The sequence below is a fragment of the Grampus griseus genome (assembly GCF_964374135.1).
Source record: "Grampus griseus genome assembly, chromosome: 13".
Lineage (NCBI taxonomy): Eukaryota > Metazoa > Chordata > Mammalia > Artiodactyla > Delphinidae > Grampus > Grampus griseus.
In genome coordinates this window covers 78464591-78485484 of record NC_139007.1, presented here as the reverse complement: position 1 = coordinate 78485484, position 20894 = coordinate 78464591, and the positions used below count along the sequence as shown (strand labels likewise).

Below are 20894 nucleotides of genomic sequence, written 5' to 3'. Positions count from 1 at the left end.
GTACAGTTCAACAATGTGTGTTTTAACAGGCCTTCCAGGAGATTCTAGTGCTCACTAAAATTGTAAAAACCCTGGGCGAACAATTGCAAAGGCCCGTAACAGTGGCCTTAAGACCTGAATTTCAGCCCGTCTCTGAAACAAAATGCATCTCTCCTGCAAACAACAATAAAGAAGACAGTAAACCCTAGGGACTGTATTCAACCTCCTGTGATAAGCCATAACGGAAAAGAATATGAAAAAGAATGTATATATTTGTATAACTGAGTCACTTTGCTGTACAGCAGTAATTAACACACTGTAATTCCACTATACTTCAAAAAAAAATAAAATAAAATAAAATAAAACAGAGTTGGGATCAAAACCAAGCCCCACCACATTCAGGCATAACTTGCTGTAGGACCTCTGAGGGTCACTGTTAACATAATATAGGGGGTAACATCCATCTGCCATGCTAGAGTACAAGATTGGAAAGCTCTGGTTAGTATTTCTGCTCTCCATGGCTCTCAAACTTTGGAAGGCATCAGAATTGCCTGCTGGAGTTAAATGCAGATCCCCAGCTACTCCCCACCCCCTCAAACAGTTTTGGAGTAAGAGAACTTACTTGAGCAAACACTCCAGGTGATTGTGAGGCAGACAGTCCCTTTCTCTCTTTTTAGGAAACCACAGGTGTACACGTATCCAATGGCTCCGCCTGACCCTACTTCCAGCTCTATCTTTCCTTCACCTCCCAAGGCTAAATAATGCAAAGAGATATGCATCCACTCCTCTCCCCAAAGTCTAGCACTCTAAGGAAAATCAGTGAGTGGACTGGAGCTGGTTCTGCTATCCTTCCAGGAAAAAAGGTGGTCACTGCCCACACTAGCAATGCAGTTCTAAAAGTAACCCTATGTTTCAAACATCTGCAGATAATCATCTTCTGGAATACATATACATAGAGTTTGTTACCCTAAGAACTTTTAAAAATCAAAGAAATTGATGAAGGAAGAATTTTACTGTTATATATGTAAGTTATGTTTTACTTTATTTTCTATACTTCAACAAATTGAAATGAGCATTTAAAGACAAATGAAGACAGCTGAGAGTAGCAAAAAAACAATCCAGGAAAAATAAAAATTCCTCAATCTCCCTAGTGTCAGAATTTAAATATCAAACAAAGAGAATTGTATGAACAAATATAATGAGCCTCGATGATGCTTCTAACTGCATAACCTATTCTATCCTCAACTTCATCCCTCAGTCCCAATGGGGCGTCAGAGGAGAGAGAAAGTTGAAGGGGTATGAAGAGAACCACATCAGGTGTGAGTGCCAGTTCCTCGCGATATCCCCCTCTGCAGAGGAGGGGCTTCCTCCCCCACCTGCTCGCCGAGTCTGGGCAACTAGGATAAAGAGCTAGAGAACAAGTCCCGAGTGTACCCAAGTGTCCGGGCATCCAGTTCAATCCCATGGCTCCATCTCTATTGGAGACGGAGATGGAGATGGGGGAGAGGGGAAAGAAAAAAGTGAGGAAAAGAACTTTAAAAAGCTCACTCACTATTACAGCTACGTTAGAAACAGGGAATGGTGTGGAGCTTAAATGATTTTTAGACCAAATCCTGCTCTCGTGTTTGAGATTTTTCTTCAGCTTTTCATAAAACGTATCTTAAACAATGTAAGGTTTTCCTCTTCTATCACCACAGCAGACAGTCACAGCCAGCTGATTTGATCTTCTGCGCATTTCTAAGGAAGCCTGATGCTCTGACGAGCAGCCTGCGGGACAGGTCGGAGCACAGCCTAAGCCGGGGCCGGGCTGCACACACATCCCAGGCCCGCCTGGGGCTTTCCTCTTCTCAGGAGGGAGCTTCCATCACCTTTCCAGAAGTAAATTAAGTACTGAAAATATGGTTATTGCTCTATAATTCCTCACTTCCTGGCTCTGTTTTCCTTTAATTCTGGTACTTGAAAGGAAGAAAATTATTTTAAAAATATTCTGAACATGAATATGAATAGCATTATCAAATTATAGTCCAATGCAGTTAGAGTCCCAGGTACAATCCGAAACATAAAAAGAATAACTATTGAAAGTTTTCCATCAGAGAGCCAAAAATGCTTTATTACTGGAAACAATCTGTGCAAGATGTGAGAATTTTCTCTTCCTTTTCTCCACTTTTAATAAAATAAAAGCAAAGACCCAGGCAGGCATAGTTGCATAGGACCACCCTGATTTTTACAGCAATTAAAACCAAAACATTCATAGCAAATTTTAACATTATCAAAAAGTTTTTCTTCATTCTCCAGTAGTTTTTTCTATTTGCTTATTTAAGAAGCTTTCAGGAATAACAAGAACCAAAACAAAACACACACACGAATATACACACGGAACTGACCATTCTACATAAACTGAAACTTTCATGGCAGCAAGTTACATGTAGAGTATATTCAAAACTAGTGCTACATTTTTAATATACTGCTCTGTCTCCCACGGGACAAAAAAGTAGGAGAGAGGGGAAAAGTTGCCACTTTCTCATTCCTGTCCTCCTAACCTCTGACCCCTACCCTCCCCCCCAGCCAAGAGCCTTGCCAAGCAGGCCCTGAGCACCATGTGAGCTCCCAGGAACGTCTCCAACCTGAGTCTAGAAGCAGTTATGCGGTTGGTTACCCAAGCGAACAAGCAGAAATCAGTCTAGGAGTGGGTCTTGCTCTGACCTGAAAGCAACTCAAAAGTTTTCTCCTCAGATGCTCACAAGCTCTTTAAACATAAAAGGAAATCCCCAGCCCTGGTTCAAAGCCTAGGACAACTGCGAGCCTGGTCAGCAAGAAAGAAAGAGAGTCAAATGCAAAGGAAACCCCAGGCTTCACTAGCAATCTCCTTTAAAACAAATAATACCTTTATCAACTGACATCCCAAAAGTTTTTATTATCAAGTTCATTAACAGACTCCTGTGTTAATATCTAAATGCTGGGCAATTAATGGCAGCAAACTATAAATGTCCTTGTCTTTGCTCTGACAACAAAATCTTATAAAGCAAACGATATGAGCGCTTCAGTAATGTAACACAGGCCTTCTCTGCCTAATTTCCTCCAGAAGCTGCAGAATACAAGTGGCTTATAAATTAACATCCTGTTATATAAATAATAAGAAACAAAGATTAGAATAAATAATTAACAATAAAGGTCTGTGCCACAATGCATCACCGTCAATACACTTAATGTAACATCTGAACTCCTTCAGAGACTTCAGTGGCAAGTTATTAATTCTGAAGTATTTTACCCTCGTTTCCAATGCTATCACCTTCTTTTCAAAATGATGCCCGTTTTCCAAATACTTTGTTTACTGCATCTCCTTCTGAAAAATTCTGTCCACAAAGATGTCCAAATGAAGTGGTATTTTAGAAAATATAATTTAAACACTCGTTTCTACCGACGCACATGTAAGCAGACTTAGACTTCCAACTGGCTTAACTACTGAGCAATGATCCACTGTTACAAGTGAACCGCTGAGCTAGAACTATTTTCTGCTTTAAAAAAATTATTGAAAAATAACCTTTTACTTCATTCTTAATCACTGAGGAAAAGCAATGAAATTCACCAGTTCCAAGCATAATTAATATGCTCCTTCTAAATGACCTTGACTACTGAACCAAACTTAGAGTCTAGTTCGGTATCATTCAGGGTTGGGCATTACCTCTGTTCTCACTAACAAAGAGTTAGCTACCCCAAGATCATTTTTTCTCTCACCAGCAAACTCTTACTCATTCTTCAAGACGTCCTCTGGGACACTTTTACTAGTATCTAGTCATAGCTCGAAAACACACCTCTCCTACTGTACTGTCTGTCATCTGCCCATGTTGACCCTTCTATTCAGCTGGGAATTCCTTCACTTCAGATACAATGTCTTATTAATCACTGGATTCCCAGCATAGAGAACATTCCCAAGCACAAACGGATTCAATAAACAGTTTATGTTTTGCTTTTCCTGTCTTCTGCAACTTTTCCAACAAGCCTGAGGTTAAAAAAATATATTAAAAAGATAAAAGTTGTACCTTGAGAAGCATACACATTCATAATACCCAATATTTCTCTCAAGAATCTGAGATAATTCTATCGGCTAAAAAACTATACCTAAAAAGGCAAAGTTTGAAATACTCTCACTGCTTTAAACTAGAGTTTTGTTATTGCTGTTGCTGTTTTAAGATCCTGATATATCTTCTTTAAACTGAGACTTACTTGAATGGAGTTACCTCCTACAAATTTTCTCTAAGGAAAGAAAGATTTTTTTCTAGCTATGGAAACAACAGTGTAGTTTAAAGCCATGAAAACAGTGTTCTGCAAGGCTGCCAACTGTCACAGTCCTGGAAAGGAAGCTGAATCAGCACAAGACCAATGTCAAAGGAAAGGGTATTGACAGACAGTCTGGTTTCCATACCAGGCAACTCCCTTCAGGTTACTCGATTCTTGGAACACTGCCCTTGACACCTAGCAGCTGCTTCCGTTAGGAGCAGTGGGAAGAAGGTCTGGGAGAAACGTGTGCCACAAGAGAAACATGATCTCTTCTCCAGCATCTCACGAGAGTGGACCTGAAGTAGGACAGGAGTTGAGAGGCAAAAGGAAAAAGACGACGAGGCTATAGGCACAAGGAGGAGAGAGGAAGGTAACGAGAGTTTGCTCTCGTTACAGTGAACCAGGAAACAAACCTAACTATAATACTTTATGACCCAAGAATGACAAAATGGAAACTTTGAAACAAAAAATAAAACCATGAAAACTTACGGCATTAAGGGAGGTTTTCTCTACTGTACCGAATTATTAAATCTCAGGTGAAGGAGTTTGAGCAAGTAAGCTAGGATACAAAAATGCTTCCAAGTGGAAGCAACCTCTTCAAATAGCTTTTTTTTTTAAACAAGAACTAAATTTTAAAAGAACTTTAAAATTAACACCTTTTAAAAGCAGGAAATGTCAGCATGCTGAGTAAATAAAATGTTTGGTGACTGGACAGTTCATGTCCCTTTTGTATTAGTTCATCTCTTGGACTACAATAGGAAGAATAAACCAGGCCTACTGTTACTTACTGATTTTTACTGTGTGTGTGTGTGTGTGTGTGTGTGTGTGTGTGTGTGTGTGTGTGTGTACACTTTATTTGCAAACTTAGGATATCTCCACACTTTGGGGTACCTTACTTTTTCTGTTAAACAATTCTGTGAGCATGTTATTTAAAATGTTCAATATTTTCATTGTATAGAATTGCTGTTATATGGTAATAAATCGCATGGATTCAAACCCTGTTCACAATTTTGAGCTGTTCATACAATATAACTCTATCACTCTCATTTGTACCAGTGGAGTTCATTGTTATTACACACATAGATGCAAGCCCCAGACTATTTCACAAGTCTTCTAATGTAGACACATCTGAGCAATATTTTATTATAAACTTTCTGTCCTTTCCATTACATTTATGGCATTATACTGATGTTTGAAACTTTGTATATAGGTAACTAATTATGTATGAACTTTATTTCAGAAAAAAATAAGGAAGCCTAAGTTATTCATATTGATAAGATTTCAAGGGGGCGGTTAGTTGTCACAAGGATAAGGAAATGCAATGAAATTTAAGGGTGTAAGGTAGGAATGCTAGATTGTCCTATGATGTATAAGAGATTGATCCAACAGATCATCATACCACATTCATTTCACAAGACCCAGCATTCATTTAGATGTAAAAACAAACAAAAAGCTAACTATTTGTCTAAGCCTAGAACCCAACTCCATTCTGCATATAAGAACAAACTATTGTTAAAACAACTTTATTGATATACTGTATTTTCTAGGAATAAAACTACCATATATACTGAGGGAAGATTATATTTTGTTTTGGTCGGACTCTGACCAAGAGCTGCTCATCATCTTAAAAGATGACATCTCCACTGACAACCCTGCCTAAGACATCTGAGAGGCTGATACCACACTCCTGCATCAGCCTCATTGTGTAGCTGTCAGGCCCACACGGATCCCACATATACACGCAAGCTTTCATTTCACAAACCTTCAATGTAGTCATGCCCGAGCATTTATTTAGTTAAATACACAATATTTTATTATACACCAATTTCTTTTCACTTTTCCATGTACAGTTAGTGCATTATTGAGAACTGTTTAAAATTTTGTGTAGTAACAAAACAGTATCTATGAATTTTGTGTAGGTAACATATTATCTATGAATTTATTTCAAAAGAATAAAGGAGGCAGTAGAAAAGTTTCATTATAGGACTTCCCTGGTGGCGCAGTGGTTAAGAATCAGCCTGCCAATGCAGGAGACACAGGTTTGAGTCCTGGTCCGGGAAGAGCCCACATGCCGCAGAGCAACTAAGCCAATGCACCACAACTACTGAGCCTGTGTTATAGAGACCATGAGCCACAACTACTGAGCCCGCGTGCCACAGCTACTGAAGCCTGCATGCCTAGAGCCCGTGCTCCACAACAAAGAGAAGCCACTGCAATGAGAAGCCCACACACTGCAACGAAGAGTAGCCCCCTCTCGCCGTGACGAGAGAAAGCCCGCACGCAGCAATGAAGACCCAGCACAGCCAAAAATATAAACAAATAAATTTATTAAAAAAGTTTCATTATGAAATAGGAATGTACTGTCTGTATGTTCTAAATTATTATATTACATGTTTATATAGTTTTAAACTGTATACAAGATATCAAATAAACAACTAGAAAACAGAAGACAGTACCAGTTCCAGGAGTATGGCAGATTGGATACTCTAAGTGCCTATAATTGAAATATCTAAAATACTTGATAACATGCTTTTTTTTTTTTTTTTTTTTTGTGGTACGCGGGCCTCTCACTGTTGTGGCCTCTCCTGTTGCGGAGCACAGGCTCCGGACGCGCAGGCTCAGCGGCCATGGCTCACGGGCCCAGCCGCTCTGCGGCATGTGGGATCTTCCCAGACCGGGGCACGAACCTGTGTCCCCCGCATCGGCAGGCGGACTCTCAACCACTTGCGCCACCAGGGAAGCCCGATAACATGCCTTTTTAAATGGATCACAAACTTGGCATGAATGTGACTGAAACGAAGAACACAGAAAGTAAACCAAGAACATGGAAAGTAAGAGAGCAATAGAAACTGACTTCTGTTATGGGTTTTAACTTTCCATTCGATGACGATACAGGGAACAGGGGAAAGGAGGAATCTAGGGCCCCCCCAAAAGGGAGTAAAATATGAGACAATACCTCTCAAATAACTTAGGGACTAAGAAGGGCTACATCCATCATTTAAGAGCATGAAAACTCACTAAAGAGAAAGGAAAAATACCTGTCTTGAACTTGATACTGAGAGGTAGGAGGAATTAAGAAATGACTCCTTTGAGAATTAGCAACCACAGGCTAACCATCACCAGAGTTTCTGGTCAAAATTAACACTTAATGGTGTGCTCTGTAAAACCTCAAGAAGAGAATTCCATTTAAAATGGTCCCAGAGGCCATATGACCTGAACCCACTGATCAATCTTAATACCAGTTGTGGTAGGACAACGAAATATTAGGATGTTAACATCCTGATGTAACACCCTCACTGCATCACCTAGGAAGTATACAAACCATGTCAGTCAGTAAGGATGTGTAACAAGCCACCACAAACTTAGTGGCCTAAAGCCACCAGCACGTATTATGCTCACAGATTCTGTGGGTGAGGAATCCGGACAGAGTACAAAAGGGAAAGCCTATCCTCATCACAACGTCTCTACAGCCTCAGCTGGAAGACAGCTGATAGTCACCAGACGGCCTGGGGCTGGAACCTTTTGGAGGCTTCTTCACTCAAAGGGAGGGTCACAGACCCCTCCACTAAACAGAAGCAGTGACCTAAACACAATCACAAATGAAAATGTTTAACTTCAAGCCTTTGGATCTAACTTGCAATTTACAGGAAACAGAGGGGCTAGATGAACAAATTAAGCCACATCAAGGGAAAACAATCAGACAAAGCCATTTCATAGGACAACTGACTCCGTTTTCTCAACATGCCAAAGGCATGAATGTGGGTGGGGTAAAAGAGAACTGTTCCAGATAAAAAGACTTAAGGAGCAAATCAATGTAGTAACCCTGTATGAATTCTGCTTGAAACAAATTAACTATAAATAAGGCATTCTGATGACAACTGGGGATCTCCGAATATGGCTAGGTTAGTAAATGAAAAGAACTTACGGTGGCATGTGAATGCTCATTCTATCATCCTGTTTGTCAGCCTATTAAGAACTTTCTAAGCAATAAAACTTTACAAACTGAAATATGAAATATGATTCCTGATGACTAACTAGTGCCCACAAGCAACTGGCAAAAGCATACAACAATCCTTCTGAGGGAACAGGACACAAACCCAAGCCTCAATAAAACTATTTAAAAAAATGAATGAAGGGAAGTAAGAAAATTCTTAGAACTAAAAGAGAACAAAAATAATGCGCATCAACATTTGAGAGATTTGGGCTTCCCTGGTGGCATAGTGGTTGAGAGTCCGCCTGCCCATGCAGGGGACGCGAGTTCGTGCCCCGGTCCGGGAAGATCCCACATGCCGCGGAGCGGCTGGGCCCGTGAGCCATGGCCGCTGAGCCTGCGCGTCCGGAGCCTGTGCTCTGCGGCGGGAGAGTCCACAACAGTGAGAGGCTCGCGTACCGCAAAAAAAAAAAAAAAAAAAAAAATTTGAGAGATTTAGCCAAAGTAGTACTTAGGAGGAAATTTTTTAGGCATATTTATTTGGCTTTATCAGACAAAAAGCAAGATATAATCAAAGTAAGAACAGAATTTAATTAAACTTATAAAAAAGAACATGTAATAATGAGGACAGTGACCAAACTTGTTTTGGAAAGACAAACCACTGGCAAGATTAATCAAGATTAATAAAAGAAGTAATAACATTATTAATTAAAATGCTTAACTCTGGATGTTATAAAAATTAAAGAAATAAAGACTATTATGAACTTCAGGTTAATAAACTTGAAAACCTTGATGAAATGGATACGTATATAGGAATATATATAAGTAAAAAGCTGACTCAAGAAGAATTCGATAACTTGATATGCCTATATTCACAAAAGAAATAAGATCAAAAATCAGGAATGGGACAAAAGTTAAAACATCAAGGGCTACACAATCCTTTATGACTTTACAGATGCTTCTACCAAACACTCCAAAAGCAGGTAATTCCAGACTTTAAAGTCTTCCAGTAAGTTTAAAAAGGGGGTTTCCCTGGTGGCGCAGTGGTTGAAAGTCCGCCTGCCAATGCAGGGGACACGGGTTCGTGCCCTGGTCCGGGAAGATCCCACATGCCGCGGAGCAGCTGGGCCCGTGAGCCATGGCCGCTGAGCCTGCGCGTCTGGAGCCTGTGCTCCATAACGGGAGAGGCCACAACAGTGAGAGGCCCGCGTACTGCAAAAAAAAAAAAAAAAAAAAGGGACTAGTTTGGGAGTTCCCTGGTGGCCTAGTGGTTAGGATTCTGGGCTTTCACTGCCATGGTCTGGGTTCAATCCCTGGTAGGGAAACTGAGATCCCGCAAGTCACGCAGCAGTGTGGCCAAAAATTTTAAAAAGTGTGGGGGGGGCGGGGAGAGGGGGCGAGACTAGTGTCTAACTCATTCTGCAAAACTTCGTAATACAGATAACAAAACCACACGAGGATAATTACAGTCCAATCCCTTTTATGAACAGTGATTCAAGAAACCTAAATAAATGTCAGCAGACTGAATTCAGTGATGTGCAAAAAATATGTCATGAGGCTAGGTTTATTCTAGAATGCGTGTTTGGCATAATACTTAAAAAAATGTAATATACCCCAATAACAGATTATAAGAGGGAAAACAAAGTGATCATCCCAAAAGACACACACAAAAAAAACACATAAGATAAAATTCAGCATCCATTCATGATAAATTCTTAGCAACCTAGAAAAAGAAGGGAACTTCCTTATCCAACAATGGGCAGCTACAAAGAAAAGAAAAGAAAAAGAGAGTAAACATTATATTTAATGATGAAATGCTGAAAGCCTTCTTTTAAATCAGAGATTATACAAAAACAGACAGTCCTTTCAAATAATGCATTGAAGAAGCTGTCTGAGGAAGGACAAAAGAAGGGGAGATGGGAGTGTTTTTTTTTTTAAGCAATTAAAAAAATAAAATTTGGAAAACATAAGAGAATCTATAAATGATTAGAGTTAGTAGAATTCACAAGAACTTAAAAGGGTCAATGTACAACAAAATTTAATATACCAAGTTCATTATATTTGTATATACCTGAAACAATGAAAAAATGTAATATAATAAAAATATAAAATCTATGTTTACAATACCAAGAAAAATATAACGTATATAGGAATAATTCTAACCAAAAAGTACAACAGTTCTTTTTGAAGAATATTATAAAAGAAATTTAAAACTATCTAAACAAATGAAGAAATGGAGAGAGAAGTCATTCAGGAAGAGGAGGGACAGTGGGGTAGGAATGTGAGAAGAAAAGGAAAATCAGCCCTGAGAACAAGCAGACCGGAGCACCACCCATAGCACATAAGCAGCGCTGAAAGCAGATTTGGACAAGGCCACTTTTTGACAACAAAAATGACTAAACATCTGCCTCTTCTTACTAACACTGTCTTTCTCGAAGTGACTGGTGCTTCTTTACCGATGACAAAGCCCGGACACACTTAAGTCCTGCCTCATGGCTCAAAATTAAGACACCTAACCACCAAATGCTCACAGCTGCTTTGAAGTAGCCAGTCCAGACTGACCCTCACTCCCCTGATACCTCTTAGAACCATCCAGCACACACCCCAACCCCTACCCTATAAACCTCCCAACCCCACACCTTCCGTGAGGCTCCGCAGGGGCGTGTTCTCCCTGGCCCCTAGTAACCCAAGGCAGGTAAACCCAGCTCGTTCTATTACGTGTGTTGCTAATTGTTCAAATGAGGTACTTTTTTTTTTAACTCTTATTATTTTATAAGCATCACCTATTTCACATAAAACAAAAAAGGAACAATGAAAAAAAATCCCATTATAATAACAACAAAAAAGACAAAATTCTTAGGAAAAAGCACGGTAAAAAATGAAAAGTTTATATGAATAATAAGCAAACACAAATTGCCAAGAGAGCTCTGAAAAGAGTAATGAAGATGTACTAACCCTACCAGATATTAAAACATGATAAAAACAGTACAGTACTGGCGCACTAACAGAAGGACCAATGGAAAAGAATAAAAGTCCCAGAATAACCTCAAACACTGTACATAAAGGAAAATTTTAAAAGTTTAAAAGGAAAGATAACAGTAATGGTTAATTTTGTGTGTCAAGTTGGAGAGTATTTGGGGATGAAATTAGCATTTAAATCAGTGACCTTGAGTAAAGCAGATTACCCTCCATAATGTGGGTGGGCCTCATCCAATCAGTTGAAGGCCTAAATAGAACAAAAAGACCAGCCCCCCAAGCAAGAGGGAGTTCTCCAGCAGACTGCCTTCAGGCTTCATCTTCACCATCAGCTCTCCTGGGTCTCAGCCTGCTGGTCCATGCTAGATTTTGGACTTTCCAGCTTCCATAACTGTCTGAGTCAATTCCTTAAAATAAAATATCTTCATCCTAACCAATAGGCTAGTTCTCTGGCGAGACCTAATACAAGAAAAGTTACTTAACCAAGTGGTCATCTAGAGAAAAACAAATTATGTTGGATCACACCTCTCTCCATAGATTAGGATAAGTGAAATGTAGAAATTACTCTATGAAAATACTACAAAATAACAGGGGGACAGTTCCTTTGTAACTTCAGAGTATGGAAGGTTCATAATCTCACTAAAAATAAAATCCAGATATCATAAAAGAAAACACTGCTAATTCTGACTACATAAACATTTTTTTAAATTCAAAAAACCCTTCTGCATGACAAAAAAAATGTACCACAATTAATGTCAAAAGACAAATGATAAGATGCAGAAGTGAGTAATTCATATCATGGACAGAGGTCTAGTCTCCCTAATATACCTAGTTTTTATTATATAAATCAATTTTTAAGAGACAAACAACTGAATAGAAAAATTCAAGATAAAAAGATATGAACTGACAGTCCAGGAAAAAAGGAAATGTAAACATTTTTACATATATAAGATGTTCAAAATCACTCATAACAAGAAAAATGTAAATTAAAACTACATTATCAGATTGGTAAAAATCCAGAAGCTTCTTAAAACCATGCTACTGGCACATGGTAGGTACTCTCACACATCGATGGTGGGAGTATAAACTGGCACAACCCCTAAGAGGAACAATCCAGCAATATTTACCAGAATTTCCACTGCATATACCCACTGATACAGCCAGGAATTGATCCTACAGATACACTCGGACATTTGTGAAATGACACATATACAGAGCATCATGGCAGTATTGTCTGAATTGCAAATAACTAAAAATAATCTAAATGCCCATCAAAGGAGAACTGGTTAAGTACATTATGATATGTCCATAAAATGGAATGAAGCTATAAAAGAATGGAGGATTGCTTTATGTACTCCTCTGGAAAGAACCACAGAAAATATATTTAAGTGGGTAGGGAAGGGGGAATGACAAAGAACAGAAGAATGTTTACAGTATGTTACAGTGTACCAACATCTGTGTAAAAATAGAGCTAACAATTAAAATATGGTATTTTGCTTCTTTATATAAAGAAACATACAATAAACTAATGAAGTGGTTATCTAGCAAAGGGTGAGGAGGGTGGTGAGCTAGACAAGAGGAACTACGGTGGAGACTGGAATCTGTACCCTTTCCTTGTACTTGTTAATTTTTGAACCATATGAATGTATTGATTATCTAAAACATTACACATTCAAAAATGTTAAAGACACAAAGTGAGGTATCTTAATGGAACCCTAAAATTACCTTTTGTACCAACCACATTAACAAAAGACACAAAGTCATACTTGCTGATTATCTCCTAATACAAAAATCAACAGACTGTGTATGCTATATCTGGGAACAAAAGGAAAGTCTACAGGAAGGAATGTTCTGTCTGTTATGAAACACTGGCTTCTTACATTAAATACAGTTGAGCTCCTTTGTTTTTTAAATGCATGTGAATTCAGCATTCTAAATTCTTATTAAAATTTGGCTTGATTTTGAAAATATTCTAGTGGTTATTTTTACTTTGTTTTGGGATAGATTTGGGGGGATTATTCTGGTTTTGGAGGTGCTAACTATATCTAAAATGCTAGATCTCATTTCCTAGATAAACTTTCCAAATCTATCTGAACATCAAATCCCCTAAAAAGTAAAACTGTTCCTGTCAAACCAGACCCTCTGATTAGGCTACCTAAATGTCTCAGGCTACCTAAATCTCTCTGATTTCCATTTCTTTGTCCCAGAAGAGTTTACTGAAACTTAAACTTAAAAAATATTTAGACATTCTATAGTTAGGGAGTATGAAAACAAGAAAAAATTTCCAATATACGTTGAGAAATATTTGTTTTTCCTCAGGATATACAAAAAAAATGACAGTATTTACATTAAGGAATCATTTTTATATAGTATTTCCTGACATATAATTTATTATATTCAAGTCAATAAAATAACAGCAGTATCGTTCAAAGCATAAAAGATGCCTAAACTAAGCACATTAAAATAGTATTCATTAAAATACGATTTGACCTGTAGTATGCTTTAAATATTTAAATATGAAGGATATTAAATAACTAATTGCCATGTGGAAGAAGTCATCAGTGAATGCTTCATAAAGGAAGTAAATTTTGAACTTGGTCTTGAAGGAAATGACAGGCACTCAGAATCCTTAATCAAATTGGTTTTACAATCAGAGATTCATTTTAGCTCACTGAAGGAAAATGAGTAATATAATCTCTCTATTGAGTCCTCCTTAAACTCTGATGACATGACAAAACATTCTGTCTACAGAGAAGCTCAATAAGGCTCTGAAAGCCCAGGAAAAGCCTGTAACTTTATATATCATAAACCCAGACACCAGTCTCTCTCACTTAAAAAGAAACGGTATTGAAAGGTTATTTAATTTTCCCACATTTTAATAAAAGACCAGACTGAATAACTTTGAAATAATGTACATTCCTACCTCTATAAATTGCTTTATATAAAACCAAAATTTTGAACACATATATGCAAAAAACAAGATTCTACAGATCTTCAATCTCGGCTGTTGTTTTAACATGTTTTCTTTGAAGTCATAAACTCTTTTTGGAACTCAAATAAAAGTCACATGGGAGAAGACTCCAAAGAACCCAAGAAAATACTTAAGAAATCGGCTGAATTTATTAAAATTAAGCTTCATATATTTATATATGTTGCTTAGCATCAACAATCTCTCCAAGCTGTGTAAGTAGCACTTTAAAAACTGAATAGTCAACGTCACTGTCTTCCCCTCTCTTCACCACCCCCAACCCACAAAAATGAAAGAAGAGAGGAAAATATAAAATGCAAAGTTACATTTTGATGCTTATGACTGAAAGTTCTATGAAAGCTCTATTTGAATTCAGAGTACAGGTCCTGAGCTCATGATATCTTTTAATATCACTCAGCGACAATCTCTAAAACAAGATGAAACTGAATCACTGTACCAAATGCATATGTACTATTTTTCTACAAATCATGTAAGCTGAAATACATAGCCCAATAACCTAAAAGAGTATTTAATGAGGCTAATTTAAACTAGAAAGTGTTTAACATACTTAAAAGTACATGATTCCCTTTAGTATTTTAATATATTGTAATTGAAGTGATTATCTGTCTATAAGCTAGTTTAGGAAGAATAACACTGCCAAAGGCAACAATGTTTCGTCCCAGTAGCACTTACCATTAAAACAAAAACAAATCAAAAGAAGGCTCAACATAAAAACACCATGTATGTGCCAACTAGAAAGATTACATGATCAATAAAACCATTTTCCTGAATAAGCCTCAACGGAGTGACAGAGTACTTTCTGGAAAGATTCAGAACACAAATGACAAAGAACATGAAATGACTGACATTTTCTGCTGTCACTAACCAGTAATGTAAGAAGCTATTAAACTAGTCATTCTTCCCACCCTTCAATCTCAAACATCCATTCGTAAACAAAGAGTTTAGGTTATAGTTCTGCATTTTCTCAAAACTTCAATTTTTCCCACTGAGAACAGAAATGTTTTCAAGGGGCCGGGAAGACATCTCAGAACAGAGGCCTGGGGACCAGGACTGTGCTCACCTGCTGCGGCTGGTACCTCTGCTGGGGCTGGGACGGCAGATACTGCGCCTGCGGCTGCTGGCTGTAGTAAGGCTGCTGGCCCTGCTGGCAGTAACCGCTCACACCTGGCTGGCCATACTGAGGCGGCACCTGTTACGGAGTCAAGCGGGGCAAGTGAGAAAGTCAAGACGTGCCATTCAGCGAAATCAAATATGGTTTCAATTCAGCAACAGGAAGTGGGTTCTTTGCTAAGCAATTGAATTCGATATTTTTAATATTCTCCCCATTAGATAAATTGGCATACTGCTTTCTACTCACATACTATCAATGAAGACAAAAGACAAAGTATTTTTTGAAGCAGAGTTAAATTATCAGACATCAAAAATTGATAATTTCACAAAAATCCAGTGGCAGGGTCGGGGCGAGTTTCTAATACTGACGTCAAAAAATTGTTTCTGCTAGGGCTTCCCTGGTGGCGCAGTGGTTGAGAGTCCGCCTGCCGATGCAGGGGACACGGGTTCGTGCCCCGGTCCAGGAAGATCCCACATGCCGTGGAGTGGCCGGGCCCGTGAGCCATGGCCGTTGAGCCTGCGCGTCCGGAGCCTGTGCTCCGCAATGGGAGAGGCCACAACAGTGAGAGGCCCGTGTAACGCAAAAAAAAAAAAAAAAAAAAAAAAAAAAAAAAAAAATTGTTTCCGCTAGAAAGTCAAAGCAGCATTATGCTAATCCATTCTCATGCAACACTCAGATGAAAATGAACTCCAGTCCAAGCTCACTAATACTTTGTAGGATGTTTGTGGTTTGGGGACATGTTTGTTTCAACTAAGGTCAGAATGCCTCAATTACATTTTAGCAGATACCAGTTACAGCAGCAATTCCATTACCCGATACTATTCTGGCTAAAAAGAAACAACACTGCTTTATAATAAAATGAAACCCATTTAGAAAACAATACTATGTATATCAAACAATATAACTATCAATATGAGTTCTTGATGGAAAGATATTCATAGCTATACAAGGGTAGTATTTTCCTAGTTGATAAAACGGTTACTGATATAAAGCAAAGCGTACTGTGCTGCAAATACCCGAGTTACAGACAGAATGACCTAAAATCAGTCTTCTCCATTTCTAATTTACATGAGCCTAAAAAATCTTGAAATCATTGTTCAAACAAAAGTCCTTCCTCATTCAGTAAATACACCACTGATGATATTTTCTGATGTTCTTTCAAATGAGAAATCTATTGACATTTTTTCCCCCTAATTGAGAGAAAGAACAGGCGAGGAAAAGAAAAACAAGATATCAGGACGGCAAAAAGCACTCCTGGAATGAGAATGGTGAAGTCACTGTGAACACCACAATAGGGTCCATTTGAGAACTGCAAGAACATGATCCCCATAAGCACACATACTTAAGAACTCAGTCATCAGTCCCAGATATACACTTAAAAAACAAATTGACTACAGAATACTGAATGAGGAAAAGAAGAGAGTGAGGAGGAAAATATTAAACACTCTGCCTCTAAGACCAATTAGCACAGTAATTGGCAACATATTCAATGAAGTAAAAGGGAAAAAATGCAGAAAGCTAAAGTGCATATTCCTTTTGACCCGATCTAGATTATTCTCAAGCTGCTAGCAACGCTGACAAAACATTTGGCCACAATGGCTTACAAATGCCTCTCATTTCGCAGACCCCAAGTTAGTAGAACAGACAAGTTTGTATTGAAAACCATGCAACAGCACAGTTGAATTCTTTGCTTTTATTTATTTTACAGCTTGATATCTCATAATGAATGTATGTCCCTGACATAAGCCAAGCCAAAGAATTTCCATAAAATACAACTCCACATGCTAGAATACCATATACTACCACAACACATACCCTTCCGTTCAACACCCATATGTTTGATTTGATATCTAATACTGCATTTCACACAAGCATCTTTGCAGTTTGATTTGAAGCAGTTAGGGTAACACTTTGCCAGTGTTAAAATGACTGTAAAGCTCAGTCAACACAGCCAGCAACTCCCCTGTGAATTGCACTTTAATATGTTGACTTTCTGGTTTACAGAAACCCTTACACACAATATGGAAGTGTGTGTGGGGGGGGTTCTATTTTCTAAGCAAGACAACAAGAGGACATATTGCAGGAGTCTCCTCACACTAGAGAAGCCATGAACTTACTAGATTCTTTTACTATCTATTCCAACTCCGAAAAGTGGGGAAGCAAGCCGGATGCAGGGGAGGCAGGTAGGATGGGTGGGAGTGTAAGCAAATCTTCAATGGATCCATGGCAACAAGCTGCAGAACAGGGCAAACGTCAGAGGGGGAACCACCCAAAGCATCTGCTTGGGAGATTCCATCACTGTCTTCCACAATTAAAAACCTACCTGCTATCCTTTTAAATACATGGTCTAATTATTTGGTACTAACTAACTGGCTAACTAACCTTCTGAGACCCTGGGATAACTGATAGGGCCTAGAGCCAATCAACTGCATTTGGTTTACTGTCCTTACGTGGGAGCCATGACAAAACAGAGATGACTAAGTTCTAGTCTACCTAAAGCATCTCTGTACTAGAAACATATGAAATCTGAATCCAAGCCCTCCTGTACCTCAGTTGTGTGAATACGATCGATCACATAATGATATGCCTTACATCTCCATCTGCAAAATGGGGTTACCTCCTCTATTAATTCCTATTAATATTATAACCAGCAATATTATAATCCTATCCGGAATGCTACACAATAATTATTACTTATTAAACTAAGTTGTAGTGCTACCTCTACAACATTGTTAACTAAGTGTTACCTTTAAAAGGCAATTTCTAAATATAATACACCTCAGCTGTCAGGAACTAATGTCAATTCTTTAATGGGCAACAATGTTTTTGCTTTAATCAGTTTAGATGTAGGGCTTTCAAAGTTCTATTATATGATTTTCTGACATCTTAAACCAAACAATCATTATTAGGAAACATAAATGGAAGGGCGGAGCCGTAATACATGGACTGCCCCAGAGCCTACTGCTGGAAGTTGTCTGCACAAACCCCAGAGAAACTGTGGTCTCGCACTGCCGGCTTCTCACACAGCATCAAGGCCTTCAGCCACAACGCTCCTCGCTCAGACCTCCATCTTTCACAGCATCTGCTGAGGACTGAGAAACCCACTACACTGTTATGAAGACCCAAAGGACTAAACCATGAGGGAAGCATATGAGCTTTTATTGTCTCAAGTTTTGTGAAATCAATTTTGGCTACTAAGAGTCTTTTTGCTTATCTCTTAGTTCTTAACCATATTCAGGGTAAGTAAGATTACCAAACTGTTGAATTCAACTGTTCAACAGTTACCAAACTGTTGAAATTTAACCAAGAGTTACTGAGTTTCAGGAACCAAGTGCTGAGAATTGAGGAAACAAAGCACTTCTGTCTCAGATACCACGCGTCCCCTAACCGGCCTAACCCACCATCATTTTCATGCCACTTCTGATTTGATTTTACCACAGGGGAGATTATTAGATTTCGTCAGTTACCCCTTTAATTATGTGTTCATGTGTTTACCGTTTGTCCTCATCACTAGACTACACACTCCTACACCCGTGGTATGCCTCCTGGAAGGGGGCCTGCCACTGAAATGTTTGTTGGATGAATAATGAATGTTGTTCGATGGATTATTAAATCAAGTTATTATTATATAAAACTTTAGCGCTCGCTTCGGCAGCACATATATTATATAAAACTTTAATGATGGAACACATTATAAAACTGAAATGACTTATACCATCCAAGTCTTTGATTCAGCTTCATCCAATAGACAAAAACCCCAAACCTCACATTGACAGCAGCAGAGGACCCTCGGCTATTACCGGCTAACCCTCGAGGTCATTACTGCCCAGCCAACGTGCTGGACATTTATCACTAAACTAAACCAAATGGAAATCTCCAGAAAATGCCTAAGATCAGGGATTTTCTATTTGTTATGTAAAAATAAGAAGAACAAAAATTTCTCTCATTTCTAAATAAAGAGGATCTTCAAGTGGAACATGCACACACACAGTCACAAAATGTTTTATTCCAATTTTCAAAGAAATGTGAATGCTTTCAAACATTATCGGAGAGGGAAAGTATAGCTAAAAATGATTCATTTACTTTGAGTATTTATTTTATGAAACTACTCTGATAAAGGACATGAGTATTAACTTTCAAATCTCTGTGTCATGTTAAATGTGCAGAATTCCAGGCCCCATTTTTCATTTTACTTTACCTTGAACTCTTTGCTCATACTTCAACACTGAAGAAATGATCAGGTTTATATTCTCATCCTTTTCCTATCTAAAGAAGTTTGAGAAAGCAGTTTCTCCACTAAGTTTCAAGGTGCACTGCCCTACGACCCAGCAATTCCCCTTGTGAATACATACCCATGAAACACTCACATGTGTCCCAGGAAGGATATTCCATCCAACACTATTTACAAGAGCCAGAAAGAGGAAGCAATCTAATTCCAACACAGTAAGTAAATGGGAAAAATAGATTTTGCTAGAGTCATACGTGGAATTCTAACCATAAAGGGTACAGCTTAGTAGCATTAAGTAGATTCACACTGCTGTGCGACCATCACATCTATCCATCTTCAGAACCTCACCATCCCCAAATGAAATTCCATTTCCATTAAACAGTAACTCCCCATTCCTATCCCCCACCGCAGTCCCTGGGAACGACTATTCTGCTTTCTGTCCCCATGAATTTGGTTATTCCTTTTGAGTCGGGCTTATTTCACTTAGCCTCGTGCCTTCAAGGTTCATCCATGTTCCAGCATGAATCAGAATTTCATTCCTTTCTAAGGCTAAAAATATTTCCATTTTAAGTATATACAATATTTTGTCCCATCGTGGGCAATGGGTGGGTTGTTTCTACCTTTTGGTTATTGTGAATAATACTGCTACGAAAACAGGCATACAAATACCTGCTCAAGCCTTTTCTTTCACTTCTTTTGGACATATACCCAGCCCATAAGTGGAACGGCTGGATCATACGGTAGTTCTATGTTTAATTTTCTGAGCAACCGCCATACTGTTTTTCACAGCAGCAATACCATTTTTTAATTCCTGCCAGCTGTGCACAAGGGTTCTAATTTCTCCACATCCTTGACAACACCTGCTATTTTCTGTTTGTTTTTGTAATAGCCATCCTCATGGGTGTGAAGTGGTGTCACACTCATTATGGGTTTGATTTTCATTTCCCTAATGATTAGTGATTTGAGCAGCTTTTGCATGCTTATCAGTCATTTGTTTATCTTACTTGGAAAAATGTATTAAAGTCTTTTGCCCATTTTTTGATTGGGTTGTTAGGTTTTTGTTGTTGAGTTGTAGGAATGCTTTATATATTCTGTGTATTAATCCCTTATATGATTTGCAAATATTTTCTCCTCTTTTGTGGGTGGCCTTTTTGTTCTCGTGATAGTGTCCTTTGATGCACGAAAGTTTTCAATTTTGATATACTCCAATTTATCTATCTTTTCTTTTGCTGTCTGCACATTTGGTTTCCATGTCCGATAATCACCGCCAAATTTAACGTCATCAAGCTTTCCCCTAGGTTTTCTTCTAAGAGCTTTAGAGCTTTAGCTCTTATGTTTTTAGGTCTGACCCATTTTGAGTTAATTTTTGCACATAGTGTAAGGTAAGGGTCCAACTTCCTTC

General features: G+C 38.4%; 1 protein-coding gene across 8 annotated transcripts in view; it reads right to left on the bottom strand.

Annotated features, from left to right (window-relative positions):
* ARID1B (AT-rich interaction domain 1B) overlaps nucleotides 1-20894 on the bottom strand; it is a 411849-nt gene that overhangs the window by 268603 nt on the left and 122352 nt on the right. For all 8 annotated transcript variants that reach the window (XM_082668765.1, XM_082668758.1, XM_082668762.1 and 5 more), the window contains exon 3: nucleotides 15214-15342. In XM_082668765.1, coding sequence (XP_082524891.1) covers nucleotides 15214-15342 — 129 coding nt within the window. The remainder of the gene's footprint in view (nucleotides 1-15213; nucleotides 15343-20894) is intronic.